Genomic DNA, 13289 nt, shown 5'->3' on the forward strand with positions numbered 1-13289 from the left:
TTCCCTGGACTGAATTTTGCTTTTAAGCCAAACCTGTCAACCTCTAGTTCACACTTCTAGCTCACATGCAAGTAATAGCACCTTGGAACTCCATTTGCTTTCTGACTCATTAAGTGCTGCTCCTCTCTGCCACTGCTCTCACCCAGGACAATGAAACCTGAAAGCATTTGCTTCTGCTGTTTGCACTCCACAGTTCTGACTGCAGCTGCCCTGGGGTTGGAAACAATACTGACCCATTTTGAAATTATGTTCAGCTTTAGTTTTTAAAATGTTTCCAGTAACACCCCTGCTTAGGCTTGAGAGAATATCTGGAGGGCTTGGGGTTTTGTTGTGGGCATTCTGTAATTTTTGATTTTATAGGGGGCAAAAATGCCTTTTTACAAAATGCCACTCATTCGACATCCAAACATCTACATTGGAACCCCTAGGCACATGGAAGGTTGACTGGAAATAGCCAAAGGAAAGCAGAGGGGTCAGAGAGGCATTACAAGCATGACAAAAATGACAGGCAAAAGGGAGAGGAGGTGATGGCCTCCCCTGGCAAAGGCCCCTGTGCAGGCAGGGGTGAATGTCAGAAAGAATTATAAAGGTCACAAGAGAATTCACATGGGAATCACGGCAGGTTCCTTCCTTTAGTATTAGCTAACTTTATTCTTCAGATTTCTGCTGTTTCTAATGCTGATAAATCCAGCTGGCATTTCTGAGATCACATCAAAATGATAGCTGTTCCTTCACATTATGCAGTAGATACCTTCTCTGATCTTCAAAGAAATGAGAAAGGGACTTTACGAGCCCCAGGTGACATGAGGGTGGTTTCAACATCACAGCTGTTGTAGAAAGCATGTACAGCCAGCACAGCCTGATGGAGATGCTACACCACGGAGGTTTCTGGAATTATAGGGGCAAATCTGCAGCACCTGGCAGATGCCAAAGACATCTTTGCTCCTGGATTCTCCTTTGCTCCAGTAAGGGCTAAAACCCCTTTAGCTTCTATTTCCACATGTTCCAAACCCTGTACTCGGTGACCAAGAACGGATCCTCAGGCACATTTTGTGTGAAAGCTACCTGGAGAAAGACAGCTCCATGCAGTTTCTCAACAATCTCCACATCATTAAAACTATTTTCAGAATAGGCCAGGCATGATAAACACCGTGGTGCTGCATTTATGTACCTAGAGCAGTTTGTGGCAAGGTTTGACTTCTGCAATGTTTTGTGATTGCTCCTTCTCAGGGATCTCTCCCAGCAGCTGTCCTTTACCTCTCAGCTCTGGGGTGCACTGCTGATGGCCACCCCTGACCCAACTCCAGTAACAAAGGTGGGGATGTTGCAGTCCAGTCCCCTGGACCACATGCCAACACAAAGACCTGAGTAATTCTGGCTGACTGCTGCAGCTCATAAATGTTGAGAGTTTCTCAAAAATGTAAAGTATGCAAAGGGCTAATTTTGTTAATTTTCCATTTCAGTGGAAATGGAGTGTTCTGAGGATGTTCACACTGAAGCCACCCATTGGAACTTTTACAATGTACTTTAAAGGAATAATGGGATTGATGAAAAGTCATTACCATTGATATTTATTTTCCCATTCCATTATGTCAAAACCTTTTTTCTCCAGTAGCCAAGATCACTTTTCTTTGACAGTGCAGCCAAATCTACTGCTAATGCTCGATCCTGCTTTTGCCTAGGGGCTCTTTTAAATTTTTACAGGATTCTCTCTCACTAACTGTTTTCTTAGCAAATCACTGTTGTGATGCTGTCATTTTAAGACCACAAAACTTTCCATGTCCTTGACATGACCCAGACATCCGTATCCAGTAAGAAAAGGATTTTAATTTTATGCCAGCAATAAAAATTCATCACTGGAAAACTTATAATTTAAGACCCCATATTAACCAGGCTCATTATTTCCCAGCGCCAGCATTCTGCAGGTGTTCTGAAAGATGGCACAGACACAAACCATTACTCCTCTGCTGAAACATGAGCTGTCTGTCAGTCTCTGGCCCCCTGCTCCCCTGCTGCAGGAGTCACAGGTCATTAGGGTTGTGCAGATACTCTAAGTCACCCCTCACTTCTTGATTTGGTCCATTTGCTGCAGACACATTTCTAATGGGAAAAATGAAGGTGGCCTGAGGACAGACATGATCAGTAACTGAAAATTCCAAATCCAAAATTGTAGAGCAAGGTTACTGCTACTCAGATCTGACTTCAGGGAATTAAGACTTCCTTTTTTTTTCTGCAGCTGAAACTTTTCTATCCAGTAAAACCCACAGAATCACTAGTCATAAAATCTTCAGTACTTTTCCAGGTACTTGGATTCAAGAGATGTCTCTAAATTCTCACAAACAGTTGTTTGTACAATTAAAACAGTTTTCTTAAAAGAATTAGCTTGCAACTACTCATTTAAAAGCTAGATACACAAATGGAAACTTCATACACACAGTGTACAGATGCCCTAAAGTACCAGCACTGAACAAACAAAACTGACTCAAATAAATGAAGACTTGTATTTTTAATACACACAGCTCATTCCTGAGGGCTTGATCAAATAAACTACAGTGACTGAGATATGGGACAGAACATTACTGAAATGAGAAGATTGTAATGCTCAGGGTTTCAGTATGATTTAAAATATAGAGGTATTCAGAGATTGTAAAACCACTGGTTTGGCCCCTTTCTGGGACAGTCAGATGCACTTCCAAATTTCTGTGTCAACTGTTTCCTGGGTCTGATGGAAACGATAGCAGGCTAAGCTGCTTTGAAATTCATGGCACAGGGGTTGCCAAGGTTTTCAGGCTAACAAAACATCAACTTACTAGAATCCTCATGTCAAGAATGAATGTTTGATTTAAACCAGCAGACAGTGTAGCTCTGTAGACTTCCCAAGGCCTGAGAGACCTCAGATGGCACGCACCTGCCCACCTCTTGCTAACTGTGCTGTGATTTTCCTAAGAACACACAATTAATGGTAAAAAGAAGATGAAAATCCTTAAAATGTTAAATCTCTCCAGCCATAATACAGATAGTAAATGCAGTTGCTAACTTGCTCTCCCTGTTTGAAAAGTCGTGACACTCAGGCAGTCAGGTCCCCAGTGCTGGTAAAAGGGAAACATCAGACCTGTTTTAAAGGGATAGAAGAACAGGGCCCTGGGAACTCTTGACCAATCAGCCTCACCTCTGTGCCCTGAAATATCCTCCTGGAAGCAGGGCATATGGATGGGAGAGAAGTGATTTAAGACATCTGGCATGGCTTCACCAAGGCCCAATCACACCTGCTTACTTGGAGACTTTCTATGACAGAGTGACTGCACTGATGGATAAGGAAAATCCATCTGATATCATGCACCTTGACTTCTGGCCTTTGACAAAGTCCCACACAACATTTAGTTTCTAAACTGGAGAGAGATGGGTTTGATGAATGCACAGGGAATTGGCTGGATGGCCACATCCAGTGCATCAGTCAATGGAAGGACAGCTGTAACAAGTGGCTCCCTCAAGGGTCTGCACCAAGGCTGACACTATTCAACTTTCATTAATGGCACAGACTGAGTGCCCTCTCAGCAGTCTGTGGGTGACAGCAAGCTTAATGATGCCAGGGATGCCATCCAGAGTGACCCTGGGACAGGCTTGAGGAGCAAGCCCATGAGAACCTCATGAAGTTCAACACAGCCAAGTGTGGGGGGCTACACCTGAGTCAGGGCAACCCCTGGTATTGGTACACACTGGGGGAAGAATGGACTGGGACCCCTGAGAAGGATTTGGGGAACGAGATGATCTTTAAGGTCTCTTCCAAACCATTCTACAATTCTATGATGTTATAGTGGTGGATGGAGATTGGACATGAGCCAGCCGTGTGCTCTCGCAGCCCAGAAAGCCAACCATATCCTGGGCTGCATCAGGTGAGTGACCAGCAGGCCAAGGAGTGGAATTTCCCTCTGCTCCATTCTCTTGAGACCCCACACAGAGTACTGTGTTCAGCTCTGGGGCCACCCACACGAAGACATGGACCTGTTAGAGCAGGTCCAGAGGAGGGAGACAAAAATGGTCAAAGGGGCTGGAATACTTCTATAAAGGCAGACTGGGAGAACTGGGGCTGTTAAGCCTGGAGAAGAGGAGGCTCTGAGGAGACCATAGAGCCTTCCAGTGCCTGAAGTGACCTACTAAAAAGCTGGAGATGGACTTTTTACCAGGGCATTGATTTTCAAGTAATTTTAGATTAGAAACAAGGAAGAAATTCTTTACTCTGAGGGTGGTGAGACACTGGAAGAGGTTGTCCAGAGAAGCTGTGAATGTGCCATCCCTGAAAGTGTTGAAGGTCTACTTGGATGGGGCTTTGAGCAACCTTATATGTGGAAGACGTCCCTTCCCATGGCAGAGGATTGAAACTTTAAATCTTGAAATCTTGAAAGGTTACCTCCTGCACAAACAATTCTACAATTCCACAACTGTATGTTCCTGCTAGCTAATCTCTCTCTGGCCAGGAAGACCAGGACTGGGATTTCCAAAACTACAGTCATCGCTAGGAGTGTGGGAGAAGAACGTCATCCTTTCATCAACTCACCTTCTCACATGAAAACTGTCATCAAATCTATGGAGATTATTCTTCCTCTCCCCTGACCATTCCTGGTGGATAAACTGTCTGGCAGAAGAGTAACACAGAAATTAATCTATCATTTTTATGGAGAGCTGCAGTGATGCTAATATACCTTGTGTTCCAAACAGTACTGCCAGTATGAGCATCTGAGGCCAGCTAGCTTCCCAAATTCCCACAGGAACAACAAAGATGTCATTTCAGAGGCTGATAATGTCTGTAACACAACAGGGCACTAAGTTGTTTCTAGGTATAATAGGGATCAAGATACTGGACCTTAAAATGTTCCCATCATCTTCCCTCACATGATGATTTTAGCAGCTAAATAAATGACTGCATAATACCCTATAAAAACCAGAATGTCAGGCTTCCAAATGGTGTGAAGCACTCACTTCTAAATAAAGCTATTCCTGAGACAACAGCCACTAAAACCACATCCCAACCAAAGTGAATGGAATGGTTTTAAGTGAAAAGGGTGACTTTCAAAGCTTGTATCCATCCACAGTGCTTGTTCTTTTCCCACTGTTGTTACTGGTCTCTTCAGTAGTAGTTTCTTCAGGGAAACTATTCCCAGAAGGAATACCAGGGCACAGGATGAAGGTCTGCAGCTGCCCTCTCATTGAGACTGTCCCCTTTTTGCTTCCTTGGAACAAAAAGGCCACTCACTAGAGTGGCAGAAGTGCCTGGTGGTGCTGGAAGCAGAGCACTAGGAAGGCTAGAGCACTGCTTTTAAAACAGTGGAGTAGGTATTCCAACTTGAAGCTCTACAGGCTCACAGCTGAGCTGCAAGGAAATGCAACAGCATCAAAACAGAACACAGCTGGGGGCAGGGGGAAAACAAATCATGCTCTCATCACAATAAAAGCTACTTTGACCCACTTCCAGAACAATACATCAATCTCACCTGCAACTCTCATCACACAACGAACAGAACTAAATATATTGAACAAACCAGCTCATAATTGTCTCTTTCCCCATTCAGCCCTTATCAAGGTAACATCTCATCAGTCATTTTCTTACAGTGTCTGAAAGGATGTGGATTTTCTTTTGTGATTTAGGGCCTGATCAGCTGGAGGCAGTCTGCAGTTGTAAGGCCTCCTCCCAGCACAGGGGTGATACAGAAAAGGCTTTAAGTGTGGAGACAATTTTGATCCAAACAGAGAACTGAGGAGACAGAGCAAGAGGTACACATGCCTCCCTCTGCACATGGGACAGGGCAAGAGGCACAAAGGCAGCCTCACGTGGAGTTCAGGGCTGCAGGGAGGACTGCAGAGGCAGTAGGGACGTGGCTGCCATCCAGAGCAGAATGGAGGGCACTGGAAAACAGGGTGCCAAAGAGAGCCCTAGCCTCATTTTCCTGGCAGACTCCCAGAGCCTCTGGGATTGAGTGCTGTCCATGGGAGTCTGTCTCTTAAAAAAGCCTCAGCTCCCCCAGATGAAACAAAAAATTGAACCAGTCCATGGCTGATGGCTGCAAAGGTTCACAGAGGCATGTCTTGCTTGTTGCTCTGCATCTTCTCCACTGCAGTCACCTCATGATATCCAGCCCATCAACATGACAGGTCCACAACAACTTCAAACCACAAGGGACATCCTTGTTGGGAAATCATTCTGAGAGGAAAGAGAGAAGATTAAATGTCAACAGGAAATATCTCATTGAACAAACAGAGGGACAGACAAAGCTTTGACAGAGACACAACTAAACAGCAACAGCTTTGCCCACTCACAATCCAGTCCTCTCTCCCACAGCCAAGTTACTCTAATGATAAGGTCTCCCTCATGGTGCAGATTCCCCAGCTGGGTTAGATGGGGAAGATCCCCTTCCCCAGCAGCCATGAACTTATCAGTCCTCACCAGCTTGGGCTGTGGCAGGATGTTCTGCACTTGCTGGTATCCTGGATGAGGAATGCCTTTGGCATGAATGTCTCCCACGGGACCCCATGGGCCCATGCACCCCTGGGAGTCTGTGATCTCACCCCTTTCAGAAAGGTGTCTCTTACATCATCCCCTGCTACCAGTCCAGTCCCAGTCCAGAAGAACAAGAGCCTTTCAACCCTTCTTTAACAAGGATCAAGGCCAAAGCAAAGCCCTGTAATTTCTGTAAGGCCTGGGTAACTTCCCTACCACAATCCTCCTGAACTTCTGACAAACTCCCTCCGCCTTGGATTACCAGGTCACAGATGCCAAAGACATCCCTTACCTTCCCAGTCCCAGCACATCTGGCTTTCCCATCCATCACGGACTCCTGTGTGGGAGCTATTACCCTTTCTGGCTTCCTCACCCCCCAGTTCCTTCCCCCCTTCCCACAGGGAGTGACACCCAGACTCCAGGTGTCACCCTCCTGGAAAACCCCCTTGCCCATCGACTCTGGTTAGTAACCCCTGCCTGGTGGCTCTCCGCTCAGCCTATTTGGACGAGGACCACCAGACATGGCCTCACTGTTTTCTTGGGGTCCTTTTTCCTCTTCTTGTCAGAGGCATTGAGGTAGGCCTGTTCCCTGGCCCTGTAGGAAGGGCCTCGGCTCAGCTCCCTCTCGCTGTAGGGGGGCAGGCTGTCCTCCTCCTCCTCATCCTGCTCGGGGGACGACGACTGCTGCGGCGGCGGCTGCGACTTCTCGGCTTTGTAGGTGGAGGGCGGTGACCAGGCGTAGTACGTGCTCCCTCCTCTCTGGCTGGGCTGCGAGCTCAGCTTCGAGGGGGTGGCACAATGGTCACCGCTCTCGTCATAGCTCCGGGATTTCCTCTCCAGGACGCTGCTGAGGTAGGAGTGATCGTATTTCTGGCTCCCTCCGGGCGTCCGGCTCACCAGCCTGGGAAGGTGCTTCTCCTCGTGGGCCCGTCTCCGGGGCGGGCTGTAGGACCAGCCCCGATCCGAGTCCGTCAGCGGCTCCCGGTTGCCCCTGCAGCGCTTGGTGTAGTATTCCTCCATGGAGCTGTCCTGGTGGGGCAGCCCCCCGCCGCGCCCGCCGTGCGACTCGGAGCGCTCGAAGCGCCGCATCTCCTGGCTGTCCGCCCGCCGCGGCCGCTGGCTGTAGGACTCGGCAAAGGCCGCCAGCTCGTCCATGGACACGGCCGGCACTCCCACGGAGAAACTCTTACGGGACAGCATCTCCGACTTGGATCTCTGCTGGCTGGAAGAGGGAGGAGGTAGAGTTAGAGGGCGGGATCCAGCTGCACTCATTCCCCCCCAGCTGCTTGCACAGACAATGGATGGAAGCAGGCCCTCCTGGGGGCATGAATCATCTGAGCTGTTTTCATCGTCTTCCATAGGAAGAGAATCCATCACATCCTTGAAACCCCGGGTTCTCTCTGATGACTGTAAAGGCAGCTTAGTGCAGATAGCTCAGGTTCTTCATGTCTAATGTTACCTGAGGTGAGCCCCAGGGTGCCCTGTCCTCCAGTATGCAGGGCTGGACCTGCTTCTCCTTCATTGTAGAGATTGTAGGTGTATATCCTGCTGGAAAAACCCAAGAGCCCAGCTACAGAAGCTCACAGCAGGGCAGTTTTGAAGCAGGTTTAAAGACAGTGAGCTGGTACAATAGCCCAGTACTGAAGGAAGGAAATCCCTGCCATTGCTTTTGGAATACTGTTCTGCTTGAGGGAAGGTTGTGCTATCTCTCTTCTAGGCACCAGAATGCGAGACCTTCAGGCCTGCAGCACCAGTCTAGCTGCACCAAAGCAGGAGTGTGTGACTCCTATATAATAAAGAATACCAGCTCTGGGAAGTGCTGGAGGCATCAGGTACAAAGCTCAAGAGAGAGATTTGCACTTTCCCACTATGAGAAGGGTGGCTTGGTTCCCTATTGATCTCACTGTTACTTTCCACTGGGACTGGGACTTATACCTAGCTTTACCCAGATAGGTAAGCTTCAGCAGGCTCACTGTTCCTTAATGGATGTGGGTTTGCAATACTCAGAAGGGGCAGAAATAAGAACAAGTATCTACTTCAGGAAGAAAAAAGTATTATGACTCTTAATATCAACAGGAATATATTATTTTTACAGATCTGCTTGCCAGAGCACAAGCGCAGCTTGTTACATGTCAAGAGTTGCAATCACATTGTGGCAAATGAAGCTTCATTCTGACCTCACATGTCCATATTTCCTATTTCTCTCTAGCCCCTCTCTCCTGCTAAGCAGAGCAAGGGCAGCAGGAAACGGGGGAAGAGCCACCAGCCCATCTGTCCCTTCTGCTTTCTTTACCGCTTTGCCAGACGGAGCTGCCCCGCGGCGCGGTGTCCCTCACCTGTGCCAGTAGCTGTCCCGCTCGTCCCTGTACTCGGACACAGCCTGTGACCTGGAGGTGCTGCCGCCGCCGCCCACCACGCCGGCCCAGTACTCGGCGTCGCCGTCCACGTCCCCCGCGGGGGGCAGAGGTTTCCTCCGTGACTGCCGGTAGGGCTGGCGGAAGTTCAGGTCCTCCTCGTGCAGCGAGCTCAGCTCAGACACTGTGTTGTTATCTGCAGGGGAGAAATGAGGTGGGCATCTCCTGATGGCAGCCAGGCGGGGATTCTGGGGGTATCACAAACGGCGTGAGATGACTCTGTGCCAGATAACTGACTTCAGCCTTCAGGAAGGGCTTTCCACCTGTGAGCTCCCTGACACCAAGCTGGTGGGACACCACTACAGCACAGAAGTTGTGCCACCTCCCCTTTTCCTGGTGTGAGACAGGCTGGCTCTGGATTTGGCCTGACTTGCCTAGCTAAAACAAAGGCAACCCCCTCAAAAAAAAAAGATTAAGGAAAAAGTAAAAGTCTGTCTGAATCACTGTCAGTCTCTACCCCATCAAGCACACTGACATCTGTAGGCCTGACATACCAATCTGCAGAGGTCTTTTTATAGTAAATCTTGTGGGTGGAGAAGACAGTGTGCTCAGCAATGACTGTTTTAGAAGTATATATAATTTGTTCGTTATGCCTAATCTGTACAGAGCTTTGATGTAGTGTCATTCCTTAAAGCCCTTCCCTTCATGATTATCAGGATCCCACACGTCTGTTTTAAGTGAGCCTCTAGCAGTGTCTAACATGGGTTAGCTCTGTGTGCTGCCCACAGGAACTGAGCCCCCAGCCTGCCACTGTCCTCTGCACACAGCAGCCACAGGACAAGGAGCAGCACTGTCTGCCCTCCCCACACACCCTGTCCCTTTCTGCACCTCTGCCTCCTGATGTGGAAAGATCCTCGCTTGGGTTTGTATTCTGACACACATTAAGTGCAGTCTCAGCCTTTATTTAAGGAAATAAAGCTTTCAAGAGGCTATGGGAAGACAGTGAGGAGTTCCTCACAGCTCTGAGTTTGCACCATGTCCCTATTCACCAACCTGCTCCTTCTGCAGGGCAACAGCTACTCCAAACAAACTTCCTGCTTCCTTCAAGCCCCACTGTGGTCACTGCAGCCCACAAGACACTTCCAATAAAATCATCCCTCTCCTATTTTGTCATGGGAATTTACAGACACCACACTCTTAGGAAACTGTGAAAACAACATCCCAGCTATTATCACACCACAGGCTGTAGAAGGTATCAGTAGGGACTTGGCTTTTCAGATGCTGATGATCCCAAAGTTTAGTTATATGAGTGGACAATTTTCATGAGCTTTTCAGTATTGCTCGCTTTGCCATAACAATGATTAAGTAAGCACCAGACTTTTAAAATCAGAACATACCTGTAGATGCCTAAAATCTAGACTTCTCTGTTCCAATTAGCTTATCCTGATTATCAAATCCTAAGGGCTGACCCTCAGACAAACCAAGTGAACTTTTAACTATGAATTTCCCAGTCTTGCTTAAGTCAGTGGGAAAAAAAAAATCAAACCATGCTTGTTTCTCACATCGTTCTCGCATCCTCCTAGCCGGGTCAAATTGCGCCAGTTCTTTCTCGACATAGTACAGCACCTTCATGGAGTCCCTGTCCTTGTCAGTCTGGATCCTGTACCCTTTGCGCACTGCTAGGGAGAGAAAAGGAAAACATTAGAGGAAAACCCACGTAAGAACAAGGAGCCTTTGCCACAACACTGCTCATTCTATGGTTGAGCTCACGTCTGCAGGCAGGTAGGCTGCGTCAAAACACACTGAGTCAGTCGCTGCTTCACAAGAAATTAGTCTACAGTGTGGGATGTGAAGTTGTAAGAACTTGCATCATTTTAAAAGTTTGAAGGAAAAGCAAAAATGGTTTGGAAATGCCCAGTTTGTACAACCCAGTGAATCCAGTGATGGACACTGAGCACGGTGGGACATCCTCACAGCACCTCACCCTCCCTCCTGTGACAGGCTCGCTCTGGAGTTGGCTTGCTTTGCCCGGCTAAAACAAAAGCAACCCCCTCATTGCCACAGAGTGATTCCAACTCCCACAGATGATAGCAGAGAGAAAAGCAGAAATCATTTCTCCTTCCTCAGCACTACTGAAAGGATTTGTCATGGTATGGGAAAAGCAGTCCCAGATCAGGCTTCCTCTAAAATCCCAGTCTGCAGGAGAAGCAGGTGGCTGAGCATTTGGGAGCTGTCACTGTGCAAGACCACTCCACCCTCCACCCCCATGAATTCTCCTCACACAGGCTGAAGAGCATGTGCCAGAAGCTCCAGAGAATACAGAAGGAAACACTAAGTCCCACAAAGCACACCACACTGCTTTGAGATTTATACTGACTCCAGGGGTGAGGCCAACCAGGTCACTGATAGCTGTGAAACTGCTTTGGGATTTTTACAAGCTTTACTTTAGAGAAAAGGTATATGTCTTAGACATACATGAAATGCTTGACTTCTGGGAAGTCTGGACAGCTTTTTGACTTGTCCATGTTCCTATGTGTAAAAAAGAAGGCCCGACACACCTGGAGCCAAAGCAGATTTAACTCTGGCAGGTAAGCTCCATGCACACTTTACTACTAAAAATAGCTACAAACAGCCTGACTACCTTAAAGCAGGTCTATGATCAGCAAGCAGAGAACTCCACCTTTCCACTCTTTCTTTGAAGAAAATAAGGTTTTTATAGAAGATTATTTAAGAAAGGTGTCAGCCTGGAGCTATTTCAGGACTGACAGAAATTCAGGTCTGGGTACAAGAGAGGACTACAACCCTCAAATTCAGCCTTATTAGAGAACCATCGTAAGGACAATTCACTTAGCACTACAAAATGGAACCCGCCTGCCTTGCATGGGGTTAACATGTTCCCTTGTGGGAATACTGCAGTGTTGCATGAATGCTCCTGCTGGGGAACAATTTAAACACTTGGACAGTGGTTCTGAGCCAACCTGTTCCTTCTGTTTTATCCCTCACCACCGCAACACATCGAGCTATTAACATATGGGTTTGGTAATACATCTCATAGTATGTGTTGTGTGGGCTGAGCAAGGACTTGGCAGAGGTATTCTTAGGCACCTCCTGTCCTAAACTGCTGTGTGTGTGTGTCTCTGTGCACTTGGAAATAACCATGCTGTGCTTCAGGAATGGCTGTGCCATGGGCAGGCTTCAGAAGCAAAGTGCTTTACTGCGCACCTGTAAGATAAGTGATTATGTCTTGAGATATTACCTTGTGTGTCTGCACTTGGGAATGGTGTAGGATGTAAAAATATAGTAGAGGTCTACCGGGGTCCTTCTTTTAACATGCCTCCAGACAGCTCAGCTGACAGCAGTGTGTGCTTTATTATCCCTGTGAGTGAGTAAGTGAGTGCACAGTGGCTGGAAATGCAGACAGTGGTTTTATGGAACACAAGGAATCCTGCCTCTGCCTCAAAAAGTGGAAGCACAGCAGGTCTCCTCAAGTGAGGCTGCACTGACTGGCCTCAGAGGTGACAGCTCTGGCCACACTGCATGAGCAGCAAGGGCAGTTTTCCACCTCACCATTGTGGCTGGTAGCTCATTTCTGTCTGGTACTGTGCCAGGAAAGAGGCCTCTCACTATTCTTTCTTCTAATGTGTGGACTAGGAGCTCAGCTAAGCTGACACCTCATTTATACACAGGCCAGCAAACCACTCTGACATCCTCTTAACCTTTGGGGAACTTGAACAGGCAGCCTCCAGGCTCTTCCAGTGTGAGCCACTGCTCACTCTGAGGCTGTACCAAACATCTCTTTGTGCAACCTCTATAGCTCCTGGAACTGATGGAGAATTAGCCAAGCTTCATGCTAGCTTCATACTAAGCTTGGTACTGCAGTTGTGTATCAAAAGGCAAATTAATTTCTTGGTTAATTCTGCAAGCATCTAGAAATTAATTTTGGATTTAAATCTGCAAAGATGACTGTGAACAGCTCATAAAAAGTGTTTTCCACTACAGAGGAAGCAGTTTTGTCTCTGTTTGTTTATCAAATACTTCTCATAATGATACTAAATGTTCAACTTATTAAATCTCTTCATTATTCCTTCAGCTGGGAACCAAAGATATTATTGTTTCTTCCTCACACTCTTCATCTGTAAATTGCCATAATCCTTTAATCAGGTCTGAATTACTTTAAGCCAATTTTAATTAAAAAGAAATAAAGATGCAGAGATGTTGACCACATATCCAGAACCACTTGCTGAAGTCAAAGGGAATGGAACATTCTTCCCATATTTTCTTCTCTTGAACAGTTAATAAATTTCTAATGTTTAATTTGTATTTAACTGGACACTATTTTTATTCTTCTGTGGGTGGAACCAACTCAGCCAAAACTGTAAGCTGTCTCCCTCTCCAGAAAGGACAGCGCTGCTATATTTTTTTTTCAGACAAGTATGTTTAGG

The 13289-nt window shown here is 47.0% G+C and overlaps 1 protein-coding gene across 9 annotated transcripts in view; it reads right to left on the bottom strand.

Annotated features, from left to right (window-relative positions):
- Positions 1-2482: 2482 nt before the first annotated feature.
- Positions 2483-13289, bottom strand: part of ILDR2 (immunoglobulin like domain containing receptor 2) — a 38775-nt gene continuing 27968 nt past the window's right edge. For 3 of the 9 annotated variants that reach the window (XM_064411036.1, XM_064411033.1, XM_064411028.1), the window contains 4 exons: positions 10410-10526; positions 8830-9043; positions 6971-7715; positions 2483-6196 (listed from right to left, as the gene is read on the bottom strand). In XM_064411036.1, coding sequence (XP_064267106.1) covers positions 6986-7715; positions 8830-9043; positions 10410-10526 — 1061 coding nt within the window. In that variant the 3' untranslated portion in view covers positions 2483-6196; positions 6971-6985. The remainder of the gene's footprint in view (positions 6197-6970; positions 7716-8829; positions 9044-10409; positions 10527-13289) is intronic. The other 6 variants (XM_064411037.1, XM_064411034.1, XM_064411029.1 and 3 more) reach the window with 3 other exon arrangements.

The sequence above is a fragment of the Passer domesticus genome, chromosome 2 (genome assembly GCF_036417665.1).
Source record: "Passer domesticus isolate bPasDom1 chromosome 2, bPasDom1.hap1, whole genome shotgun sequence".
In the NCBI taxonomy this organism is placed as follows: domain Eukaryota; kingdom Metazoa; phylum Chordata; class Aves; order Passeriformes; family Passeridae; genus Passer; species Passer domesticus.